The following is a 26085-nucleotide window of genomic DNA, read 5'->3' as shown; positions in this document are numbered from 1 at the left end:
ATTGTGGCGCCAGCTACTGTTATTGAAACTCTTCAAATGTCCAACTCTATAGGTTTGCAATTTGCAACATAGGGAACATAGCTACATAGCTTAGGCTAGTTATTAGGGTACTCTGATTGCATTCTATGTATTATGTGAAACTGTTTGATTAGGTAATAATATGCCAATAGACTAATGACTTCGGCACAATGGAATACATTGAAAATAGGCCTATTTGTTAACATGCATTGTTCATGGTTATATATATATTTTTTACATTAATAGTTGTTCGAAACACGTGTTATTCTGGTCTGGAAGAGCAACATGCCTTGAATTGAGGGAACTCTAGGAAAGGATGTCGAGGCATACATGATTAGGCTACTCTAGTTGCCACGTATGAAGGGAGGAGCAAATGAGAGGAAAAAACGATCCAACATCACCTCCGCTTTACTGTTGCTACAGTATTGAAACAAATTACATCAGCTGTTATAGGCTTTATGAATCATGTTAAATGTCATCAACTGGAGGCATAGAACATTGTAGCCCTCATGCTTTCAACAAACTGTGCAAAAAACAACAATGCAACAAAACACAAATTAGCATGAATTCTGATATCACTATTTTTCTAGGCATGTTTAGGCTATCCTATACCAGGATTTTAGAAACAGGGCTTGAAAGACACATGAAACATCAAAGGGCCTTTTTCTATTAATCCAAATAAATAGGGCTAGTTATTTCCTCAACTTTATCAGAACTAATTTCTGTGTTTCTGACGTCCTGATTGCATAATTCCAGAGCCATTGGAGACATAAGGCAAGTAAAGCCACCAATTTTGCAGTCAGAACGCCCAGTCCCACAAGAAGAGAGACGCCCCTTTTTTTTGCATACCTCAACGCAAACGGAGTCCTAGGAAAGCCACATCGCGCCTACTGATACGCTAAATGTACAGTGAAGACAGTACACAGCATCTGTAAAGACCAGCCTCACACTTCCTCGGACCCCCCTGGTAGAAAGTCACAGCAGACATGACTTCGAGACACAGAAACAAGAACAATTCAAGCGAAAAGACTGCTTCATCCAGCCAAGATGACGTGCGAAGAAAAGTCCGAAACCTAGTAGTAATGGGGTTAGTAGCCCCCCAAACCAGGTGTCGGGGTCGGGGACTTCGGTCAAACTTATAGCTGCTTTATGTTATATCGCATTAGTAGCCGCTGCGGGCTTTTCTGCTATTTATCTACAACAAGTGTTGAAAGAAGTCCATCAAATCAGCACCAGAAATGAAGAGACCGTACGGAAAAATGCAGAGGTTGCGCGTAAAGTAGAGAATGTTCTTCAACAGGTAAGCAATGCAATCGATATAGGACAAACCACTAGCCATTTATTTCGATGTTAATGAAAAGGTCGCAAGTTAAGGCAGACTGTTGAAGATTGCAAACCACGACTAGATAGGATGAACATATAGACTACAGAGAGGAAATGGACTCCCCCCCCCTCCACCAAAAGCTTGATGAGCTGGCACAAGAAAAGTACAGATGTAATCACTGCTATTCTTTCCTAGAGAGAGAGTACTGGCATTGCAAAAAAAAAATCCAGGTTCATGGATATACTACATCCTTTATAATCAAAAGGGAAGTTATATTTCTATAGAATTGAGGAATGCATTGGTATAATGTATGCAAATTGCACCCCATAAATTCCCTTTAATTTTTATCCAGCTAGCTATGTTCCTGTATTAATTAATTCAGTCAATCAGTTATTCATTCACTTCTTTTCAAGCGGTCATGTAACTTCACTTAACTCCAGTTTGAACTGGATGCTTACAAATATATATATATATTTTTTTTTTAGCTGCATATGTAGGTCTACTCCACAGGCTGAACAACAGCTGAGTTATGTAACAAAGCAACGTAACCTACTCATAAGTTACTGTAACTAGGTAAACGTGGTAAAGAAACCCCCCCCCCCCCCCCCCCAGGGAAAAACATTAGCTAAGAACACACATTCTACAAGTAAATCCTGAAACATGCATTGCAGAGTCTCCTATAGGTAAACTTCCTATGTGAGGCTGTGTCAACTATTGTTGTATAAAGCTATTTGATTAATTGTGTCTTTGACTGCAAGCTATAAAGTCTATTTTAATAACTACCTAGCCAAACAACTCTTTTGTCAGGCAAATGACTGGTCAGGGATAGGCTCTTCCATCCTTAGCCAACTTTCTTGGTATGTACTGTACCTGTGTTTTCAGACAAGTACATCTTCATCACAGGTGTGACTATACAGATGTACAGCTTTAAACCTGTTTTATACAATTTAATAGTAGTAATAGTGTTATATAATAATATAATGTGGTTATTATATTATTTATGCATACATACAGTATTGATAGTAGGGATGTGACAGATTGTAAGGATTTGACAGATTAATCATTAAAGACTAATCAAATAATCATTGTGGCCCTAATCTGTATTGATGACCAATGGTTGACCAACACTGAGTGTACCAAGCATTAAAAACACCTTCCTAATATTGAGTTGCACCCCCCCCCCCCCCCCCCTGTTTTGGAAATTCAGTGTATGATTCCCTGTCTGTGGTTGTGTAGGTGGACAGCGTAAGGGGCTCTGTGGACGGGTTGGAGTCGGCGCTGGGCACCATGCGGGCAGAGCAGGAGGCGGGGAGCCGGGCGGTGAGGAAGGGCGAGGCGGAGACACGGCGCGTGGAGGAGGCTCTTCAGAGGCTCCAGAACGAACTGCTGGTCGACCTCTCAGAAGGCATCAAGGAGGTGAAGGAGGCCAGAGAGCGGGACTTCTCTTCCCTGGAGAAGACGGTGGAGGAGCGCCTGGCTGAGTTGAGTGCCTCCATCGCGGCCAGCGTGACCGAGTTCACCGAGGCCCAGGGCGAGACTCAAAGTCAGCTGGCTGACCTCAAAGCCCGTCTGGACGACATGGAGGACCCGGCGCTGATCAGGCAGGAACTGTCCGCCATTGTCGACACCGTCGCCGGGCTCAGCGCCACTAAGCAGGCTGCCGATGAGTCTGCCTATTCACTGAGGGAGCAGATCACTACGGTGGGGGCGGAGCTCCAGACCCGTAACCAAGAAATAGCCTCGATGTCGCAGGAAGTGGAGGCGGTGAGATTGCTGGTGCAGGAAACGGCGGGGAGCCTGCGGCAGCAGGTGTCAGGGGCAGAGGCGGGCATCCAGGGGTTGACAGATCAGGGCCAGAACCTGCAGAGCGGGCTGGAGCTGGCCACCGAAGCTCTACACAGTCTGGAGAAGGAACTGCGGGGGGAGTCGGCCAGGGCTGAGCAGAGGTCCGACGGTCTGGAGGTCCGACTAAAAGTGGCGGAGGACGGTGGAGACTCCTTGGCGGCGTCGCTAACAGGCCTGACTTCCAAGGTCGAGGCCCTTCTCGCCAAGTACGATTCCCACGAGAGCACGCTAGCCGCCCAGGGCACGGCAGCCGAGAAGGCCCGGGCCACCCTACAGGGAGAGCTAGAGGAGCTGAAGGGCAGCCTAGGAGAGCTCCAGTCCAACGTGATCGAACTGAGTGGCACTCAGACCAAGCTGGCCTCAAGGGACTCTAGCCTGGGGCAGCAGATTGAGGGGCTAGAGCAGAAGCTAGAAGCCCTGGGGGAAGCCTCCAAGTCAACCAGCCACCCCCCACCAGAGCTGGAGAAGCTGAAGAACACCGTGGATGGCCTGGTGGGGAAAGCAGCCAAGCTGGAGAGCCATGAGAAGGCCATCGAAGCCCTACAGGGGTCACTACAGAAGACCATTAGCTCATTGGAGGCCTTGGCCAAAGCCCCAGCCGAAGGGCAAGAAGGTGCAAGGGAGGTGTAGGAAGAAGAAGAGGTAGTTTTCAGGAGGACGTGGACTGCTGTGAATTTTAATACAACACTGCACTGTAGTTTTTTGTTTGTTTCTTTTTTTTCTTCTCTCATTTGAGTTTTTCACTTTGTCAGTTTCTGTTACTGGGTGGTTTCACAAACCCAACTTGCAATATAAACTCTTGTTCAGGAGCGTGTTATGGTTTACTGATTGTGTTTTGTTACAAAAATAAAAATTGGGCCACCACATTTCTGTGTAGACAAGTTATTGAATTGATTTATTATAACCTTCATCGTACATTGTATGGGGCTAACTCACTCCAACCATCTCCGTGACAGATGCAAGGTAGCCATTTTGCACAACACCACACTTCATCAATCTCACTGGAGGTGAGTATTGAGGTAAAAGGTGAGAGTGGGTCGATCTGTTTCTAGTAGAAGGTCATTGGATAAAGATCATAGAAAATCCTTCATAGGATACAGTCTACAAGGTTAAAGAACTCCCAGTTCATTTAAAGGCTCACTCAAGGGCTGTGATCCAAATGGCACCCTATCCCCTATATAATGCAGTACTTTTGACCAGGGCCCATAGGGCACTAGTCAAAAGTAGTGTTCTACAGTGAGCTCCAAATGTATTGGGACAGTGACCATTTTTTTGTTGTCTTGGCTATGTACTCCAGCACTTTGGATTTGAAATAATCCAATGAGTATGAGGTCAGCTTTAATTTGAGGGTATTTTCATCCATATTGGGTGAACCGTTTAGAAACTACAGCAATTTTTGTACATAGTCCCATTATTGTAATGGTGAGAGGTTAGCATTTTTGGGGAGTATGATATTTATGCCACTGTAACTTTCTCAATCATCATTATTCACGATTCATTCAGAACTATCCGTAATCCTGGTGGCATCCACATTAATGTAGAAGCGTTTAGAAACATGTTCTACTCTTATTTACAATAAAAGTGACTCCAAAATGACACAATACATTATTTACCATTAACTTCAATTGGGCACAAAATAATCTGAAACACAAACAAATCAAACAACAAATGCATCCAACAAATTTGTAGAGTCACAAGCTTGATGAAATCATTGCGTGCTAGGAATATGGGACTTAACTTTTGACTACTTTAATACACATAAGTGAATTAGTCCCAATACTTTTGGTCCCTTAAAATGGGGGGGGGGACTATGTACAAAAAGTGCTGTAATTTCTAAACGGTTCACCCGATATGGATGAATATACCCTCATATTAAAGCCGACAGTCTGCAAGTTAGCCTCAGTAATTGTATCATTTCAAATCCAAAGTGCTGGAGTACAGAGCCAAAACAACAACAAATGTGTCACTGTCCCGATACTTTTGGAGCTCACCGTATATAGAGAATAGGATGCCATTTGACATACAACCTGGTTCTTCAGACTCAGAGTATATAAGTGGACTTAATACAGTGTGTGATGCTTCATCAAAAGCTTATTGTAATATTTCATTAGGAAACACTGCTGGGACAGTCAAGTGAGATCATTTATTGAAAGTAATTACTTTTCATCTGAAGAGGGAAGGAGATTGCTTGCTAATTCAATCATTTCCTGATAAGCCACTCATATCCTGGTTTGAGTCCTCACACACACAACCTTCCATTCAACAGATGCCATTGCCTCAACATGTTCAAGAAAATGCATAAACATGTACAGGGAATACAGAGTACACACAAACATCCCTCACAAGGAGAACAATATATCCAAGCCTTTAAAACAAACAGAAAACGCATGATCTCTGCAGTGTCCTAATACCACTACAATGGGGTTGTGGTAGTTTGAAGGAATTGCTACTGTAAATACGTGGTGTGATCTGTACATGTAATTAGCTTTAGTTAAAACGGTGTTAACACTCTTTACCCAAAGACCAGCTGCAATCTGCGTCCTAATGCCTGGTTGTCATTGAGCAATTCCAGGTATGTGTAGGTTCAACTCTATCTTTAGCGATGACATGCCAATGTGCATGTTAAACAAGTTGTGATTGGCTCTTGGGTTGGAGATTGGCCTTTGCTGATTGGCTGTGAGGTCGTCAGCTCATTGTTCAGCTCCGATACAAACTTCCTCCTTCAGATGTACATTTCCTGTAAAACACCTGGAGGCTTACTCAGTGGAGTGGCCCTAGAAATGCAATCAATAGATTTGCATGCTTCCCTATCCTACATAATAGTAATGTCTGTTCTACACAACATATTTCTATCTGAACATACGGTAACCCACCGAATAAGCCCAAGGGTTTTTTCAGAGGAGTGCAACGTCAGCAATGTTGCAGATGAAAATGTTATACACAGAACAGAAACAACTCTCTGACGTGAATCACAGCTCTACGCCACACATTTCTGTCTGCATTGCTCTGCACAGTCAGCCCCATTGAATAAACTCCTGGTGACAGATCATTTACACCAGGGTGTGCACAGGCAAAGCTCCATTGCCTTGAGGGCTGCAGTGTTCTTTATTCTATTTTAGGTCCCTATACCTTTTAACCACAGACTCATTTCGAATTGATTGATGGCAGAGAAGATGCAAAAACTAGTAGGACTAGTTAGCCATGTGGAACCCCAGGTCAACCCAGGACATGTATTCAGTAGGGCGAACTATTTAGAACAGAAAAGTAATGTATAGAGCTGACATCATCATTCCCTATTGTACAGAACAGAATCATATTGTAGCATAACATTCTTCCTGAACAGGCCCCTTACCCTGAGAATGCATACCCGTGTGCAGGTCACACAGGGGTCAAGCAGTGTTGTTACAACCCCACCACTGGCCAGACTGATAAGGGGGAAACTGTTCAAGAGACTGCTCACATTCCAAAACTGTGGACCAGCAAGACCTCTCATTCACCATGATTGATGCCATTTTTCTGAGAAAATAAAACACCAACATTCCAGCCTCCTAGGATGCCACAGGTTGGCATTTATTGGGATGACTCATGTACTGGAGGCAGCTCTGCAGGGTAGTCACTAGCTGGCGCAGCCATAAAGTCATAAAATCAGATTTTAAACCTAACCCTAACCTAAACCACACTGCTAACCTTATCCCTAACCCTAACCTTAAATTAAGACCAAAAAGCACATTTTTGTTTTCATGAATTTTGACGATATATAGCCAATTTTGACTTTGCCACTGGCCCAGCTAGTGGAAATTGCTCTGCCTCCTGGACAAGAATAATCCCAATGAACATCAACCTACTCATAGGACAGGTTCATTCAAAGAAACAATTTGTAAAGCAACATAAGTTAGTCTGCATTCTAGACAAAAGGCCCAGTTAGTCTCAACCTAACCCCTAGCACTTACCGCTCAACCCCCTGAAGATCTGTATAGGTATACAGTAAATGGAAAGTATACTGGAATGTATAGGGGAAGTAACCTGATATTCTGGGGTTTCCACCATATTGCTTACATTAATCCTATTTGTAAGTCGCTCTGGATAAGAGCGTCTGCTAAATTACGTAAATGTAAATGTAAAATTAATCAAGATCTCTGAGGGGGAATCCAGAAGTACCTGTTGTAAGGGCTAGGTGGGGTCGACCATGTGTACAGAGAGATCAGCAAACTCTGTTTGAAATTTACAAAAATGTGCAAGTTATTGTAAGGGAATGATTGGTGACAAGCTGAAAGTTTGCCATTTACTCTGTAGATCTATAGCTTATAAAAAAGCACTCCTTCACAGCTCTCCTTCCAGTGTCTGAGGGAGGGCTTCACTCACGTTGACCTTCTGCAGAAGCATCTCTCCTCCCACTACGGGCATCTCAGACTCAACTATCTGACTCAACTGCTGTGTCACAACTCCTAGGTCCTCCTCCACAGCACTGAGGTTAGCGAACGTCTGCCGTAGCGCTGCGATGTCCTCCTCCCTTTTGGTCAGATCCTCGGCCAGACGGCCAATCCTCAGGGTCAGCTCATCCACCTGCGGAGCCAGCGCCCCGAAGTCCCGCTTGATGGCTGCCACCTTGGGCTTGAGGTCGCCGGCAAAGGTCACCGTGCGGACCAATCGGGCGCGGTTGCTCTCCAGCTCCCTCAGGCGCTCCGAGATCTGCCGGTCGTTGGCGAACAGCTCAGGGAGGCGGCGTTTGAGCTGCTCCAGGGCTTGGGCGTTGCGCTCCGTGGCGGCCTTGAGGCCCTGGATGCGGTCAATGCTGCCGGCAAGCAGGTCACCGATGCGTTTGACCATGCTGCGTTCTGCCTGGGTGGCCCTCTCCTCCAGCACCCGTACCTTCTCCAGGAGAGACTCCACCTCCGACTGGAGCCCATCCATCCGACGTACGTCCGTCCGCACCGACGCTACCTAGGAGATGGAGGAAGTGGAGAAGGAGAAGGTGTTCATGGGCAAAGCTTTACATGAACTGCCTTTCTATTCAATTGCCACAGTTCTGTTCAATCAGTTGTTACATTCGGTTTAATGTCAGGTTTCCCCAGTTACTTCAGCTTATCCTGACTCTTGCCTCTGGTTTTGAGAGACTTCAACCTTTACGCACTTGGAATATGAATTTATTGGTATTATTACATGTAACTACATAGTACTGTACTATGTAACTACTTTAACACATACTATTGGCAGTTTATTACAATACAGTGATTGTTTCAGGAATCTTATCTGCAGTTCCTGTGTAATTGCCTGAGTTATTACATCCTGGTTACCAAAGTAGTTAGAGCATCTAGATGGCTTAAATCATTAAAAAAAAGAAAGCACAGTAAAGCATAGGCCGCTGTCAAACCTTAGTGTTGACATCCTTAGTGATGGCAGAGGTGCGTCCCTCGATTTGTCCCACAGCCTTGGTCAGCGCCGCCACGCTGTCCTGGAGCAGGCTGCATTTCTCCGTTAGGCCGGACGCCCAGTCCTTCAGCTGGCTTACATCCTGCTCCAGGGCCTCCAAGTGGAGCAGGAGACCACCAGGCTGCCTCCCTAGATGCTCCAACAGGATCTGGATGACCTCGCACTGCGCCAGGTCACAGGTGGAAAGACAGAACAGGGCGGCCATTTTAGAAAAGAGCTCTACATAGGAAAAGACTGTGAGCAGCTTGATCATGCAGTCATAGACTGGTAGATAGGATTATGGTAGATAGGATTAATTGAAAAACATGCAGGGTGACTGTCCATAAGTTACCCCACACAGAAAGCTGATGTTTGGTGCAAATAAAAAAAAATGGCCAACAACACAAATAGCTTAGAGACTGCTTTTCATTTACTAGAGATGCAAGATAGGAGAGAAGCATTTTTTTTTTTTTACACTTCATTGAACAAAAACATTTAACATTTAAAAAGATACAGAGAAACGCTGATAAGGCACTTTTATTAGAAAAGCAATACTGCCATAACTGTCACACTCATTTGAATATAAAATGTGCATAAAAAAATTATACAAACTCAACATTTGAGTACCAGATGATATTTCAGTACCTTTCACAATTGTTCTCCTTTCAGACACTGACAAGGCAACAATAATAAAGCAAGGAATATCCTTTACAGATTACAGGAGCAGTGTTTGGGTGCAGATGCTACATTCAGTTGCTGATTTTCAGCAGCCAGTGCAGATAACATTGATCGGTGCCCATATGAGATAGTAGTATGTTTGTGAGACAAGAACTTCAAACCTATTGATGAAACGCATTGCTAAACTTTAGCAATAGCAAGTTAAAATGCACAAATCACACAACGTAGCAATGTGAGGATTTAACAGCAGTTTTTTAAACAAATGGAATGACAGGACCACTCCTTCCCGTGGTTTAAACAAGATGACATCACACACTGAGGTCATCATTATGCACCGGCTGGGGTGGCTCATTCTGCTCTGGGTCCTTGACATTTCAACCCTCCCTCTCCCCTTCCCCATCCGGCATCCCAGAATTATCCTGGTTGTCCTGTTGCTCCTTCCCCCTGCTGAGCTGTCCCAGCGTCTCCTTGACAACGGCCAGCTCGTTCCTCATCTTGAGGATGCTGTTGTGGGCCTGGAGGGCGTCCAGAGCCTGCTTGATGTCCAGGATCTCCGTCAGGGCTTTAAGCATGCTGTCCTCCGTCCCAAACACCTGCAGGGTGAGCTCCTCCAGCCTTCGCTCCGCCACCCCCAGGTCCCCCCCCAGCCTCAGAATGGATCGCACCGCCTCCTCGACAGCCGGGAGGTGAACCTCGCACTGCTGGGCCTGGGGGATGTGCTCCTCTAGCTGGGCGACTAACTCTGTATCTACTCGGAGCAGGCTCCGGACTTGGTCCTCCAGTTTGTGGAGCTCCTTGGTGTTCCAGTCCAGCTGGTCCTGGGCCCGCTTGGCATCCTCGTCCTCGGTGCGGCCCAGGGCACGTGTGTTCCGCCGGGTGCTGTCCTCCAGCTCCTCCAGCCTCTCGTCCAGCGCCCGGGCCCTCTGCTCGGCCTTGTTCACCCGGTCCGTTGCGCCGGCATGCGCCTCACGTGACTCCGCCTTCAGAGAGGCCAGGTCGGAGGTCACCGAGGCCAGGCCCGTCTGCCACGTCTCCGTCACGTTCAGGAAGCGGGCATTGACTGTCTGGAGATCGCGAGAGGCGGAGTTCTCGTCGTCCTGCATCGCCATGACGACAGTATGGAGCGAGGAGAGGTCACGTTCGAGGCGCGTCGCCAGGGAGACGGTGGAGAGAGCCCCCTGCAGGTCGTCCTCTGAGGCGGCGAGCTGCAGCCGCAACACAAAACAGGGAGGGCTGTTTCTGGGGGGGGGCTCTGGGATCCTCAGTATTCTCTCTCACACTCACACATACGCATACAAGTACAAATGCATGCAATTACAGGCACACGTTCAGTCAAAAGATGTGTATAACAATTCTAAGGAAGAAATTTGATTTGATCACAGAATTAAATTCAACTGGATAGGCTATACAATCCAAGATGCAAGAATAACTGCAGCAATAAAGAACATAAATAATGCAGACATGTCTGCAGGGGCTAAATAATAAGGGGGAGGGGCCTACATTATGTGACAAGCAAGACAATGACAGTACCAATACACACAATAACTTAAACACACATAACAAAGCATAGATGGTCTCTGCATAATGTTTTTGTGTCCTGTTCTTCACGGGAGAGAGATGGATAGACAGTTCCAATAGAAACTAAACGTACCTTCTTGGACACCTTGATGACTTCCTCCTCCATTTCAAGGAGACTTGCAGTCTTCCCAGACAGTAGTTGGTACTTTTCTTCCACGTCGGAGAACCTTGCATTCTGCTGCAATACCACCCTGTAATGTAAGGGGGGAAATAACGTAATGAATAGGACAACTCAAACATAAAATGATTAATTTCCTCATGTTTGGTCTTACCGAGATGAAAGGAAATAGGAATTATCCATAAGCACACGGACCTTTATAAGCGCTGAAGATTTTCAAATGTTTGGCCTATACATTTTACATTTTAGTCATTTAGCAGACGCTCTTATCCAGAGCGACTTACAGTTAGTGAGTGCATACATTATTATTATTTTATTTTTTTCATACTGGCCAGGGTTGTGGGTTCGACTCCCATGGGGGGCATGGGAATCGAACCCACAACCCTGGCGTTGCAAACGCCATGCTCTACCAACTGAGCTACATCCCTATGCAAATGAATAGGCTTACTTTTACTTACCAAGTAAGCAATATGCAAACTATCAGTGAAAGCAGACAAGTTATCGTTTTCAGATCCAGGGAGGACGGCGAGGAGCTTTTACTTTCAGCCAATCTATTTCCTTCCATAGCTTTTGCTGTCTTTGCTTCATTTTCGGAAGTGTACTTTGATGTTTCAACCGGTTCGTCATTTTGTTTCTGAGCCGTGGTCTTCTTCCTTTGCTTCATTTCATTACTTGACATTTTTGTAGCCTGCAACAACGTTTCGACTTGCAGCTTCCTTTTGCCTTGCTAGGCCTACTTGCAAAGGAATTGATTCAAAGTAGCGGCTGCGACTGCAAGCGACAATGGCCCACAGCTCTAGAAGTTTCGCAGCATATTAGCACAAGAAACTCCATCCAAATTCAAGTTAAATGCATTAGTTCAAATATGAATATAATTTAGAATATTTAGGTATTCCAGAGAATCAAATAAACCTTAAATAAAAGTACGCTACTTGCCAATGCATGTAAGCAAGTCTACATATCCCGTAAAGGAATTGATCACTTGAACGCTCCTTGGAATTTGGGAAAAAGAACAAAATGCCAGCCACGTAGGCGGCTGACGCCTGAAAATATTACAACGTGCTGCCCGTTAGTAGGCCTAGGCCCTCTGATTTCAGCGTTCTGCAATAGACCGTTTGAGGACATTATAAACATTATAAAAACGGTGCGTTATCTCAAGTTTTCAACATCTAATTAGTATTAATGAGGATAACTGGGATGACACAGAAAAATCCCAAATTGAGTAGAGCACAGTTATGAGCGGACAACTTCATTCATGCAAAGGCACAAACAAATACACACAAAAAGGGGGGTAGCCTAATGGTTAGTTTATTTGGCATTGAGTAAATTACATTTAATCAATTTACATACAGTGCCTTCAGAAAGTATTCACACCCCTTTACTTTTTCCACATTTTGTTGTGTTACAGCCTGAATTTAAAATGGATTAAACTAAGATTGTTTTGTCACTGGCCTACACACAATACCCCATCATGTCTAAGTGGAATTAGGTTTTTCGAAATGTTTTAAATTAATTAAAAATGAAAAGCTGAAATGTCTTGAGTCAATAAGCGTTCAATCCCTTTGTTATGGCAAACCTAAATACGTTCAGGAGTAAACATTTGCTTAACAAGTCACATAATAAGTTGCATGGACTCGCTGTGTGCAATAATAGTGTTTAACATGATTTTTGCATGACTACCTCATCTCTGTACCCCACACATACAATTATCTGTAAGGTCCCTCAGTCGAGCAGTGAACTTCAAACACAGATTCACCCAAAGACCAGGGATGGTGTATCAATACACCCAGTCACTACAAAGATGCAGGCGTCCTTCCTAACTCAGTTGATGGAGAGGAAGGAAACCGCTTAGGGATTTCACCATTAGGCCAATGGTGAATTTAAAACAGTTACAGAGTTTAATGGCTGTGATAGGAGAACACTGAGGATGGATCAACAACATTGTAGTTATTCCACAATACTAACCTAATTGACATAGTGAAAATAAGGAAGCCTGTACAGAATATTCCAACAAGACACTAAAGTAATACTGCTAAAAACGTGGCAAAGCAAGTAGCTATTAGTCCTGAATACAAAGTGTTATGTTTGGGGCAAATCCAATACAACACATTCCAGAGTACCACTCTTTCAAGCATAGTGGTGGCTGCATCATGTTATGGGTATGCTTGTAATCGTTAAGGACTGGGGAGTTTTTTTAAATAAAAAATTAACTGAATGGAGCTAAGCACAGGCAAAATCCTAGAGGAGAACCTGGTTCAGTCTGCTTTCCACCAGATACTGGGAGATGAGTTGCTTACTAAGAAGACAGTTAATGTTCCTGAGTGGCCAAGTTACAGTTTGACTTAAATCTGCTTGAAAATCTATGGCAAGACCTGATAATGGCTGCGTAGCAATGATCAACAACCAATTTGACAGAGCTTGAAGAATTTTAAAAAGAATAATGGGCAAATGTTGCACAATCAAGGTGAGGAAAGCTCTTAGAGACTTACCCAGAAAGACTCACAGCTGTTATCGCTGCTAAAGGTGATTCTATCCCCTCCTCTCTTCTCCAGACCATTTCCGGAGACCTTCTCCCTTACCTCACCTCGCTCATCAACTCATCCTTGACCGCTGGCCATGTCCCTTCCGTCTTCAAGAGAGCGAGAGTTGCACCCCTCCTCAAAAAACCTACACTCGATCTCTCCAATGTCAACAACTACAGATCAGTATCCCTTCTTTCTTTTCTCTCCAAAACTCTTGAGCGTGCCGTCTCTAGCCAACTCTCCTGCTATCTCTCTCAGAATGACCTTCTTGATCCAAACCAGTCAGGTTTCAAGACTGGTCATTCAACTGAGACTGCTCTTCTCTGTGTCACGGAGGCTCTCCGCACTGCTAAAGCTAACCCTCTCTCCTCTGCTCTTATCCTTCTAGACCTATCCGCTGCCTTTGATACTGTGAACCATCAGATCCTCCTCTCCACCCTCTCCGAGTTGGGCATCTCCGGCGCTGCTCACTCTTGGATTGCGTCCTACCTGACAGGTCACTCCTACCAGTTGGCGTGGCGAGAATCTGTCTCCGCACCACATGCTCTCACCACTGGTGTCCCCCAGGGCTCAGTTCTAGGCCCTCTCCTATTCTCTCTATACACCAAGTCACTTGGCTCTGTCATATCCTCACATGGTCTCTCCTATCATTGCTACGCAGACGACACACAATTAATTTTCTCCTTTCCCCCTTCTGATAACCAGGTGGCGAATCGCATCTCTGCATGTCTGGCAGACATATCAGTGTGGATGTCGGATCACCACCTCAAGCTGAACCTCGGAAAGACGGAGCTGCTCTTCCTCCCGGGGAAGGACTGCCCGCTCCATGATCTCGCCATCACGGTTGACAACTCCATTGTGTCCTCCTCCCAGAGTGCAAAGAACCTTGGCATGACCCGGTGACCCGATCCTGCAGGTTCATACTCTACAACATTCGCAGAGTACGACCCTACCTTACACAGAAAGCGGCACAGGTCCTAATCCAGGCACTTGTCATCTCCCGTCTGGATTACTGCAACTCGCTGTTGGCTGGGCTCCCTGCCTGTGCCATTAAACCCTTACAACTTATCCAGAATGCCGCAGCCCGTCTGGTGTTTGACCTTCCCAAGTTCTCTCATGTCACCCCACTCCTCCGCACACTCCACTGGCTTCCAGTTGAGGCTCGCGTCTACTACAAGACCATGGTGCTTGCCTACGGAGCTATGAGGGGAACGGCACCTCCTTACCTTCAGGCTCTGATCAGACCATACACCCAAACGAGGGCACTACGTTCATCCACTTCTGGCCTGCTAGCTCCCCTACCTCTACGGAAGCACAGTTCCCGCTCAGCCCAGTCAAAGCTATTTGCTGCTCTGGCACCCCAATGGTGGAACAAGCTCCCCCACGACACGAGGACAGCGGAGTCACTGACCACCTTCCTACACTTGAAACCCTACCTCTTTAAGGAATACCTGGAATAGTATAAAGTAATCCTTCAACCCCCCCCCCGTGTGCTCGGTCGGAAATTCGGCCATGACTTGGTTATTAGCTTTAGATAGCTGGCCAGAATAACTTACCTAGCAATAAATAAATAAAATGCTGGTATCGAGTGACTCTCAGGCTGTGTTTAGGCAGGCAGCCCAATTCTGATATTTTTTCCCACTAATTGGTCTTTTGACCAATCACATCAGATCTTTTCACATCAGATCTTGGTCAAAAGACCAAGTAGTGTTTGACTTTATGTTTTGTTTTACCTTATATGTAACTCTGTGTTGTTGTTTTTATCGCACTGCTTTGCTTTATCTTGGCCAGGTCGCAGTTGTAAATGAGAACTTGTTCTCAACTGGCTTACCTGGTTAAATAAAGGTGAAAAAAAAAAAAAACAGACGACTGGCATAACAAGAAAAGAACTTGCTGATGCACTGCCAAACTTTGAAATTGCACCTTGTGTATTCTACTATTCTAACTCCTAACAGTAAGTTGAGACCCGACTGTGTTCCTAAATTATATTTTTTTTGGTGGAGGGCTCCCTAGCTGATGCGAGACCCTAAGCGGCCGCTCATGCTGCTTATTGGTAGGGCCGGCCCTATTGTAGAACAGATACAAATGCAACCAAATTGATATGTTCATAAGGCTAATAAGAAAATGTCAAATTACTGGAATATGGGAAATGTGTAACAATTTGTATTTGCATTATAAGTGAGTGAAATGCATCAGAGCGGTATTGGAAAGTTCAGGAAAACATCAGGGAAGATAATCAGGTAATAATTGTGTGTACAACAAAAATATCTGCATTGTTTTCAATTGCGGTTTTGTCACCGTCCCTTCTAACGTGTCCTGCGCGGCTTGTGAGCGTTGTAGAGGGAAACAGACAGAGGTTACTCACGAACGGAGGAGGAAGACAAGACAACAGGAATGATGTATTATTAAACAAAATTATGACAAGTTCACAAGGCCCCTGATGATGTGAGGCCCCAGGCAACTGCCTGAGTTTCCTAATGCTAAATCCGCCACTAGGGACATGCAAGTCCAGTATATTTTTTTATTCTAAAGCAAAGTTTATTATACACAGCAGCTAAAAATGATACACACCTTGACTACACAAATTGAATGGATTTCTAAAGAGCTCATGTCCATAGATGTATTTGTTGGTAAACAAAGAGATTCGAAATCAGATGCAAAGCTTCAGGTGCTATACTATAAATGTACTTTCAAGCAACATTTTTATTTTTTTTTACTTGCAGGTTCTAATAAAAATACACAAAAAGTAACTAGATCTTCCCATAATTTACATTTTTAAGGCATATGCACATGTATCCTAATTCTTTGGATTACATAGTAAGAGATTGAACAAAAGCCCTGGTTGGTCACTGAATTACACGCTATACAAAATCCAGATTCAAATGGGTAACGTTACATCTTAATTAAATATATTTGACTTCAGTGTTAAATCTCAACTCAGAGTTGGAATTTGTAAGGATCAATGAGAAAAATATGGTGCATAAAATGGTCAAGGAGTTAGGTAGGTGGTACTAGGTAGCCACAAATACCTCCAGCAACGTCCAGTTAGACTTCTAGCCAATCAACTCAAAAGAACAAAACCACACCATACATAAACCCCCAGAATATAACCCACATATACCCAGTGTGTAAAAAAGTTCAGAGGTAATTTACAATGAATCTGCTCAGCAAAGGGTCAGAGGTTACCCTTCACTAAAAACATAGTGCAACTGTTGTTGACATGAGTCAGGCCCTTGCAAGGGCAGCCAATGGGTCCTTGATCACAGAGGGCCACGTCCCATTTCCTTTCCTTGTCTCCTTTCCTTCATAGCCACAGAAGGGTGACATTATTGGATGGGTGTCCTGTGTTCCTCTCATAGAGGAATGTAGTCACAGAAAATAGAACAGGTTATTTGGCTGCGTTTAGACAGGCAGCCCAATTCAGATCTTTTTTTACACAGATCTTTTCACATTAGATCTTTTTCAGAGCTGATTTGATTGGCCTAAAGACCGATTAGTGAAGGAAAAAAAGAAAGATCAGAATTGCGCTGCATGTCTAAACGCAGCCTTTGAGATTATTGGGTCAGTACATTAAGATACTACTCCTTTCATTCATCTTAACTGATAGCCAAGAGTAATATGGAGAATATGTTTGGCTGCTGAGGCAGACCAGATCACGCTACACTGAATAGGACCGTATCCTACCATAGTGTGTCTACACACACACAACATTATATATTACACAATGACAACACAAAGAAATCCCTGTGAGCATTTGGTCCTTCAGTCAAGTGACCTAAGTGAGTGACAGATGTAAGTACACTTCTAAGCTTAAGGGCACTTTCAAACCAATGCAACCAATGCTTCAAAACCACAGCAGACAGCTTTTTTCAGAGAGCAGTGTACAGGTGGATACAAGTGAATGAAATGGCAGATTTACACTACCATGTCCAACAGATGAGATGGGGACATTTTGTTGCACCCCATCCTGACTAGGGGTCTGTCAACCAATGTAAAACCTAACAATGTTTCTCCACTTCACCATACCCTGCCCCCAAACACACATTCAGTGGACAACCCTGAATCGGCACACGCAAAACACGTTGCAGGCATTTTGGTTTGATGGCACCCTAAAATTGAAGACATGTATCCTACATGGCAACATCTCTCTGCATTTGGCAGGTAATTAAAACAATACCCATCAGATTAATTAACTAAATGATTTACATACTGCATGTCGAAAAAGACAAGCTCTCACGCTACCAGAACATACCTTCATTGCAAATAGCTACATAAAAACCAAGGTGACCAAGATGGAATATGATTCAATAACAATTGCACAGCAGAAAAGGAACACAAAACCTAAGTCACCCTCAATTACAACCATAATGTATAATAACAAAAAATGTATTTTGGATACCACTGATATAAACATATTTTAATATCAAAACCAAAAGGCCTGGAGACAAATGAAATAAGCTGCAGAAATAAGTGTTCTTCGTAATGAAATGAAAAGCATTTTCTTCATACATCTACCTCATAGAGGACGTTGTTTCGACATAACTCCAATGTAGATAATGTCGTTTTTATTCAAATAGCTGCTATATACACACACACACACACACACACACACACACACACACAGACACATATATATAGCTATAGCCTATGTTCTGGCCTACACAATGTTGCTAATTCTCTCTCTCCGCCCATCTTTCTCCCTCTCCTGCATGGCTGAACTTGGTATGTGTCCATCGCTCGTCAGGATGTTTATCGACTCCAATACCCAGGTGACCTAAGAGATTGTGTGTGTCCTAACACAGGACTCACGTACTGTAGTGGTCCTGAAACAAAGAAGATACACAACAGGTAAGAACCTACCGCTTACACTGTACCAGTTGTTTGAGGAGTGTTGACGCTGCATAATCAGGTAACCTTTAAATAAAGTTTCCCTTGTATACAATGTACTTTGGTAACCAGTATGTTGTATCTAGCATGCCTTTAACATTTACCAAATAGTCACTGATATTGTTGTTACTCTGCACTTACATAGTAATTACATCAAGAAACTGGATTTCCAATTGGAAAATTGATAATATAAAAAGGGCAAGTCTTTGTGTTGAAATTGCCTTAAAGTCACAGTAACGCATTCACTTCAGTATGTGGCTCATGTGGGAGTCAATCTGCTGCTACAACCAAGCTCCAACCAACAGGGCCATCTGAACCACAAACCTGAATGGATGTGACTACTCCACTGGCCATGACCGACAGCCTCCCGGCCGCAGAGCGGACCCCCAGCTTCAGCTGGGACATGTCTGGAGCACTGGGCAGGATGTTGGTCAGACGATATGAGCTGGCTGCATGGGGCCCGGAGAGAGAGGTGGTTAGTAACAACAGTGGTGGTGGCAGTTGCTTTATAATGATCATTCTTCTGATGGATAAATGGTGTACACATGCAGGGCCTGGATTCATAAAGCCTCTCAGACTAGGAGTGCTGATCTAGGATCAGGTCTCCTGTCTAATTCATTATGATCTTAAAAGGCAAAACTGATCTTAGATCCGCACTCCTACTCTGAGATGCTTTGTGAATACGAGCCATGGTGTTCACTTGAACACTTATTATATGAATGGTTAAGTTGTGGCGAAATCCTGCACGGAGCCTTCACCGTGCGCTGCCACTTTAAGAGCGCATCAGCAGTCAGAAGGAAATAAAGATAGCTCTTCCGGCTCTCTGTGGGGAGCTCTCGGTTGGCGCGGCAGTTTGATCGTGTGTGCAACTCTGCAGATGTCATGTTTATTTTCAGCGTGCTTAGTTTGTAAAGTGTTTAAGTCGATCGGCGGTGTTACCGCTCTAGGTTGTAATCTTTTGGGAACGCACATGTCATTAACCGCATGGATTAGTAGCAACATTGTTGCTATGCTTTGAAAAACAAACCATCAGAAAGACAGACAGTGCAACTGCAAGCCTGAAGTCAACAGCTAAGACCCCCCCTCTCTCACTCATTTCCCCTCTATCGCTCCAGTGCTTTCCACTGCAGAAGACTGTATTTTTCTCCCACTGCGCTCCTTTTGATGTTCAGTGTCGCTGGACTATTATGGCCCTGACGGATGTCTTAGGGTTGATATTTTAGTTAAAGTGAGGTTGCTTGAGAGTTTGTTGTTTGAACTGTATTGATTTTGTGTGGGACTATTGACATTTGGCCAAGAAGACTTTTGGACATTTTAAAGCCTTTGTTTTGTCTATGAACACCCCCCCCAGCCCCCCCCCCCCCCCCAGCTCACTCCTCCAGCTCACTCCTCCACTGCACTGGGACGTAATACAGAATATTGCAAATTCTCTAAAATTGATGACTGGGTTCTTTTTTAATTGTTTCTAAGAAGTGGCCTTTAAATTGCTCTGCCATTATTCTTGTGTGAGGTATTATTGGTTGGGTTCCCCCTGTGCTGTAACGTATGCATCTTCTCCTTTCTGTCCACTGGCTATCTGGCCAACAGGCTACAGTCTAGTAGCGCTCCTCTATCTATCCTACTCTTTTCCTTTGGGCAGGGTTAATACCTGCCTGGCGCCCCAACAAACATCTTTATCTTTACCCCTCTAACAATACCGCTACAACGTGTACACTTGTTGGCTTCCCTACCAGTCTGTTTCTTTGGGTCATCAAACAGGTCAGCTGAGCTGATGGAGTTGCTCCCAGAGAACCTCTCCAGGCGAGTCTTCGCCTCGTACTGCATGGAAACAACCACATTAATACTTTATACTACAAATGACATACCTGATACTAAACAATGAACATACTGTTACACATAGGGGTTTTACTGTAACAGGGATTTTCAGGTGGATAAAAAGGACAGTAGTTGTAGATAATATCAATCAAAAAGCAAAGTTGCAACAGGGAGACACAGCCAGAACAGAAGCAGCCTTCTCTGAAAAATACCTTAACACCGAATGAACTGTAAACACCAGCCTGAGAGGCTTGTAAGAATGTCACAGACTAGCGTTAAACTTTAACCATAACAGTCAACACTGGCAGACATTTGATACTGGCAGTTAAACAGGTCAAAAAAGGTAGGAACATTCGTACAACAGATAATTATTCAAATAATTTTGCATTACAATTACGCTTTTTTAAATGTATTTCTTTGTTGTTGTGTGTCCCGTGACAGTGTGCCTACCTCAGAGTCGTCCTGCTTGCCAAAGTACATGTCAGAGGAGATGGCCTTGACATCTCCAAACTTCTTGCGGGCTTCACCTGAGTCCGATACAGGGACTGGGTCTGCTTTCCGCCGGGCTGCAGTCCTGTGTGTGTATGAGTGAGAGAGAGAGAGGGAGGGTGCATTCAGTGAACAACTGCAGTGAGAAACTTGAAATATAATTTCAAAAATAGTGGCTCAGGGGACTTATACGGCCAAAATAAAATGTTACTTTTTCACATGCATCTCTGTATTTTCATCCCTGGAAATCAAACGGTTATATATAGTACCTGTCGTCCTGTGAGGAACTCTTGGTGCTCAGGTAGAAGTCTGGCTCCTTGCTCTCATTCCTCCAGCCAGACTCCCCAGTCTCACTCCAATTGGAGAAGAACTTGTCAGAGGATTCGGTCGGGTCATCAAACTTGGTCATTGAACTGGTCATCGACATCCTGAAGGGGTTCATATGGAAAAGAGAGCTCAGTCTAGATTGATTTCGTTTTTTGGACGAGTCAAATCCTGCCAGATCATAGCCTGGTCCCAGATCATAGCCTGGTCCCAGATCTTTTTGTGATGTCTTTCCAACTCCCATTACAAGACAACACAAATATCTGAGACCAGGCTAGCCATATTAGTGATTACTTCCAAGAAGGAATGACAGAAGGAATGATCCATTGCTAAAGTATTGGAACGTGGCCAGAGTTTATAGGTGGTGTGGTCACCTGGATGTAAAGGAGCCTTCGTCGGTCTCCTCTTCCTCCTTCTCTGTGTACCTCCGGCTCTTAGTGGGCTGCTTGGACCCCACTGGGCTCTCCTGCTGGATGGTGTGCATGTCTGACAGCACAGAGTGAGACACTCCACTAGAGGGAGATACAGAGGGGGAGGGAGGGACACAATGGAGTCAAATAATCATCATAGTATTTGTTACCACAATATCTCCAATGGTTACAACATGTTTCACTCCCAATAACAATGTAATTATTTTAGATCAGTGTTTCCCAAACTAGGGGTCATGACCACATGTGGGGGTCACCTGATTTGAAAATGGGGTCGCGAGAGAAAATTCGAACTTGGTTCATTGAACCAGGGTTTTGTCAGTAACCTCTGTTGCCGCTAGATGTGGTTGTAATAAACAGAGTGGTTTGTTTTCTTTTCTTCTTACAATGTGTCTCTATCTTTTGAACCGTTTAAACTACAAATTATTATGACCGGGATTGGGCTCCCGAATGGCGCAGTGGTCTAAGGCACTGCATCTCAGTGCTTGAGACGTCACTACAGACCCCCTGGTTCGATTCCAGGCTGTATCACAACCGGCCGTGATTGGGAGTCCCATAGGGCGGCGCACAATTGGCCCAGCGTCGTCCGGGTTTGGCCGGTGTACGCCGTCATTGTAAATAAGAATTTGTTCTTAACCAACTTGCCTAGTTAAATAAAAGGTTAAATCAAAAAATCTAAAATAAAACAGAGTCACTGAAAGATAAGACTCCCAGGAACACGTAAGGTTTCCCTTTACTAGCCATTAGAACTGAGTGGACAAGACCAGGCACTACATCAGACTGGGGGAAAAAGAACATCAATGATGATGTTCCTTTCTACACAGAAGACCATACAACATTATTGCCTGATGATCACCTGAACGTCCCAATACCTTTCTGATGCATTTCAGTCACTTCAAACCATAGTCTTCAGATTGAAATACTGCCCAAAATACTGTCTGACTGATTTCTAAGACTGTCATAGCGCAAACTAAAAAAGTTAACATTGGCTGTTGACTACATAACTTTTTTTACATGGTGGGTTCGCAAAATGGGGTTGCGTGCCCAAAAAGTTAGGGGTGAGTAACTTATCCCCTGCAATGTAAAGTACCCCTTTAAACTATGCTACATAGGCCATCTGTAAAAAGTGTGTTTATAAATAAACTAATCCTCTTATCATCACCACCACCATCAATTCAATCCCCCCCACCTCCTGCTGCCAAAGCCCATGCCCAGTCTCTCAGCCTGTTCCTTCTTCTTCTCTCCCATCCCCTTCATCTTCTCTCTGTTACTCCTCTGCTGCTCCTCCAGATCCTTATAGGCCAGTCTCATGGAGGCACCACTGGAGAAAGCGAGAGAGAGAGTTTGAGAGAGAGACTTGTGTGTGTAATGTTTACTATACATGTCTCTGTCTCAGGCCAATAAAGCCCATTTTAATTGAAATTGGAGACAGAGAGACTCACATGGATTCCCCTGCTGGTTGGGGGCGGTTCTTGGTGGTGGTGGGTGCTGTATCTCTCTCATTGATTTTGTCGACCGCCTGTGCTTTCTTCTCCAGGTCACAGAAACTCTGTTTGCTCACCTTCTTACCCCCAAGACCACCTTTCTTAGCGCCCAACTGAGACAAAACACAGGACACCGACGTGAATACGTGCCTACTAATCTACTGACAAACAACATCCATAAGAGATGTATACAGTCTATTCACACTAAAGCACCCCCCCCCCCCACACACACACACAAACATAGCCCAATGCAAGTTAAGCATCACCAAATTCACTCTTAATCACATTCAAGAGCACAACACACATAGGTACCGGGGAGGAACATTACCTCCCTAGTCCACTTTCATAGAGTACATACGGTTTTCTTGGCCCCTGCTGGTTTCTTCTTGAGAAGAGAGGAGGACTCTGTAAGGGAGAAGGAACAGTGGGCATTAGAAATACAGTTTATAGAAACTGCTAAGAGCTACTGACCCAGGCTCAGATATTTAATGTTCTCCTAACGCTTAAGGTTCTAGTTGAGTATATCTAGTCTCTAGGGCATAAGCTCTTGGTCCTCTTACCTAAGGCTTCTTTAGGAGACACACTTAGCACGTCAACACTGGGACCCTCTGTATTACCTGAAGACAGAAAGAGTTGAGGGCATAGACGACATGGACACACAGATGCAAGTGTATATGTGTGTGTGTTTCTATAGTGTAAATATTGACGTAGAGGTGCACCATTTTTGTCTCTCTCGGTTTCTTTTGTAGATGGTTCCTCTACTGGGGTGGGGCTTAGATTCATCTGGGCTGAGCTTGTTATATTAGGCTGGGCGGAGCTATGATCATCAGGGAATGCCTGCTAAAATACGCAAGGTAAGGACAAGACCATGTAAACAACATGCACACACCCATAATCTTGTACAATTTCAAACAAATAAGTATTAACAGTCTAACAGTCACACACACACACTTAGGGAAGTGCACATACACACCTGTGTGTGCATACTGAAGAAATCCTCCTCCTTATTGACGGGAGATGTTGGAGAGAGGGGGGCCTGGCTGTCCAGCCACAACTGCAGGGAAACGAAACAGAGGATTCATTGGCATCTATAAGGTCCTAAGTACACAATCATTCATTCAGCCATGTTGATGCGACACGATTATGTTGTTAAAGACAGTATAACAAGTAACCAATGTTGACTAAATCCATTTTTGCCCAGTGGAACGTCTGGATGGATGTGTGTGGTACCTCAGTGCCGAAGCGCCTTGTGGCCTGCGTGGCCGAGATCTTGATCTTCTCGCGGTAAAGCGCAGCGGCTCGGCTGTTGTACTTGGTGTTGGCGGCGTTGGACGTGCAGCCTTGCTGGGCAAAGAAGGCATTCTGAGAGACGGGGGGAAACAATGGTTTGAATTATACATTGGTCTGTAATACAAAGGCGTTATAATAGTTCTGAATATTGCATCATAATATTGCATACATCATACAGTTCTCATAGAAATAATGCTCACTCATGCAGTCACAAACATAACTACTAGTACAACCCTCTGAGCGCTTAACAACACAGCAGGTTGGGATGTGGCTGCCCACCAGTCAGGGTCTCCGTGGATAGCTTTACTCACCGCGCTGGCGTTGCCGCCCACCTGCATGCATCGCACCTGGTACCAGGACCAGTTAGAGTCCAGCTCAGTAGACCTGAAACAAACAGTACATGGTTCTGATTCTGAACACTCCATCGGGCCATAATGTGTCTAAACTGCATGTTGTATGAAGCCAATGGCCCTGTCCAGAAACAACTGCTAGCGCCTACCCACTAGTGTAGATCTGAAAGAACAGGATAGGTCTAAGTAATATAGCAGTTAAACATTAGACCCATCCAGTCCTGACAAGTGCCTATGGGGTAGGCGACAAATGTTGTTTTTCATTCATTGCTCCTTACCTGATGAATGACAGGTGCACTCCTAATGACCTGTGTGTTCCTGAGCAGTCTATACAGAGAAACACTCCATAGGTGATACTGGCCCAACTAGGATTCTTAGCTGAACAGTCAAAGCACGCCTGTAATAGAAAAGAAGTTAAGCAACATGTGAGTTGAATACAGACAAGGTGTTCGCTGTCCCCTTTATGCAGTGATAAGTCTATGGGGACATTGATAAGCAAGTTAATATGAGCGCATGCCAAATAGATAGCGAAACACTAACAATGAAGCAACCCAGTAGCGTGGAGGTCTGAAGTGCAAAATATTGACCTCATACTGTATGTATGTAGGTATATATATTTGTATATTACTATTCCTTTCTTGTCTAAACAATTCGTTTTTTTTTTTATTGCCTCTACTTGTCCGCATATTAAGAGAAGGCCAACATTTACCAAAATTAGATTTAAGCTAGCTAGTTACAAACGTTGCAATATAGTGTAAACAATGTTTCCAAAAAAACTTTACGATGCTTGCAGTTGCAACATCGTCGCGTTTAATGTAGGCCTAAACAGCAGACGGAAACAGCTGGAATCGACAGTTTATGAGCAGAAGGTATTGTTTACGTCGGTGTGAGGTCTTTGTGGTGTCCACGAGTCAACATTTACCAGCTATCTATAATTTAGAATAAATACACTGACGGTAATGTAATGGACTGTCCAACCAGAGTTCTTAAAGTACCATCTTTGATCCAACTGTCATCATGCCACATGACAGCTGGCTCGGCGTGGCTGTCCAGGATGTCCTATGGATCGTTCTATTTAAACTGCGCACGCTAACAAATTATTTCTTAAACACTGCAAAAACCTCATTTGGCAGTAGGATGTGCAATGGGCATACGTGGTTCAAAGCTTTTCCATGTGCGTTTGTTACGACACCTTCCCTTTCCCAGCAAAACAGTGCGACGTGTCATTTTTCCCCTCACTCTGAAGCTAGCTAGCTACTTCCTAGTTAAAGAACGAGAGCATATCAAGACACCGCTTATCAAATCTCACCTTATTCGTAGAAAGGGAACGTAGTCGTTTGAAAATGGTAGAAATATCTTGCTTGGTGGGCTCTGACATCTTTCCACCTGATAGGTAAAGTTTAGCAAATTTGTTTCCCTTGGAGTCAAAAAGGATTCCGAACTCTTGTCATGGGTAAAGGCACACGTCAGAACGATACATTTTTTGGCGCTGCTCTGATTGGTCAGCAAAAACACGTGGGCATTGC

The 26085-nt window shown here is 44.3% G+C and overlaps 2 protein-coding genes and 1 pseudogene across 5 annotated transcripts; 1 reads left to right on the top strand and 2 right to left on the bottom strand.

Moving 5' to 3' along the window:
- The first annotated feature begins 915 nt into the window (after positions 1-915).
- LOC311140814 (cytoskeleton-associated protein 4-like) lies at positions 916-4053 on the top strand (annotated as a pseudogene). The gene is made up of 2 exons (XR_014615508.1): positions 916-1318; positions 2579-4053. The product of XR_014615508.1 is annotated as a cytoskeleton-associated protein 4-like (transcript).
- A 1258-nt stretch (positions 4054-5311) lies between these two features.
- On the bottom strand, positions 5312-11952 carry LOC311140812 (inhibitor of nuclear factor kappa-B kinase-interacting protein-like). Its single transcript, XM_084176052.1, has 4 exons — positions 11429-11952; positions 10926-11043; positions 8559-8780; positions 5312-8128 (listed from the first exon to the last, which is right to left on the bottom strand). Exons 1-4 carry the CDS (start codon positions 11647-11649, stop codon positions 7508-7510), a joined length of 1182 nt encoding a protein of 393 aa, XP_084032178.1. The 5' UTR covers positions 11650-11952; the 3' UTR covers positions 5312-7507.
- A 4203-nt stretch (positions 11953-16155) lies between these two features.
- On the bottom strand, positions 16156-26035 carry LOC311140588 (ADP-ribosylation factor GTPase-activating protein 3-like). Of its 3 annotated transcripts, none has more exons than XM_084175711.1 (16): positions 25869-26035; positions 24838-24956; positions 24521-24593; positions 24150-24281; positions 23893-23973; positions 23639-23759; positions 23480-23536; positions 23278-23324; positions 22878-23032; positions 22625-22756; positions 21382-21519; positions 20953-21111; positions 20645-20768; positions 20110-20197; positions 18704-18828; positions 16156-18315 (listed from the first exon to the last, which is right to left on the bottom strand). In XM_084175711.1, the coding sequence occupies exons 1-16, from the start codon at positions 25935-25937 to the stop codon at positions 18298-18300; spliced, it is 1638 nt and encodes a 545-aa protein (XP_084031837.1). In that variant the 5' UTR covers positions 25938-26035; the 3' UTR covers positions 16156-18297. The 3 variants fall into 3 exon arrangements, with proteins under 3 accessions (XP_084031837.1, XP_084031838.1, XP_084031839.1); XM_084175712.1 differs by having other exon boundaries at positions 23639-23756; XM_084175713.1 differs by lacking the exon at positions 25869-26035 and adding an exon at positions 25555-25779.
- Positions 26036-26085: the final 50 nt, after the last annotated feature.

This window comes from Coregonus lavaretus (genome assembly GCF_964263955.1).
Source record: "Coregonus lavaretus genome assembly, chromosome: 13".
NCBI lineage: Eukaryota > Metazoa > Chordata > Actinopteri > Salmoniformes > Salmonidae > Coregonus > Coregonus lavaretus.
This window is presented reverse-complemented; position numbering and strand designations above follow the sequence as displayed.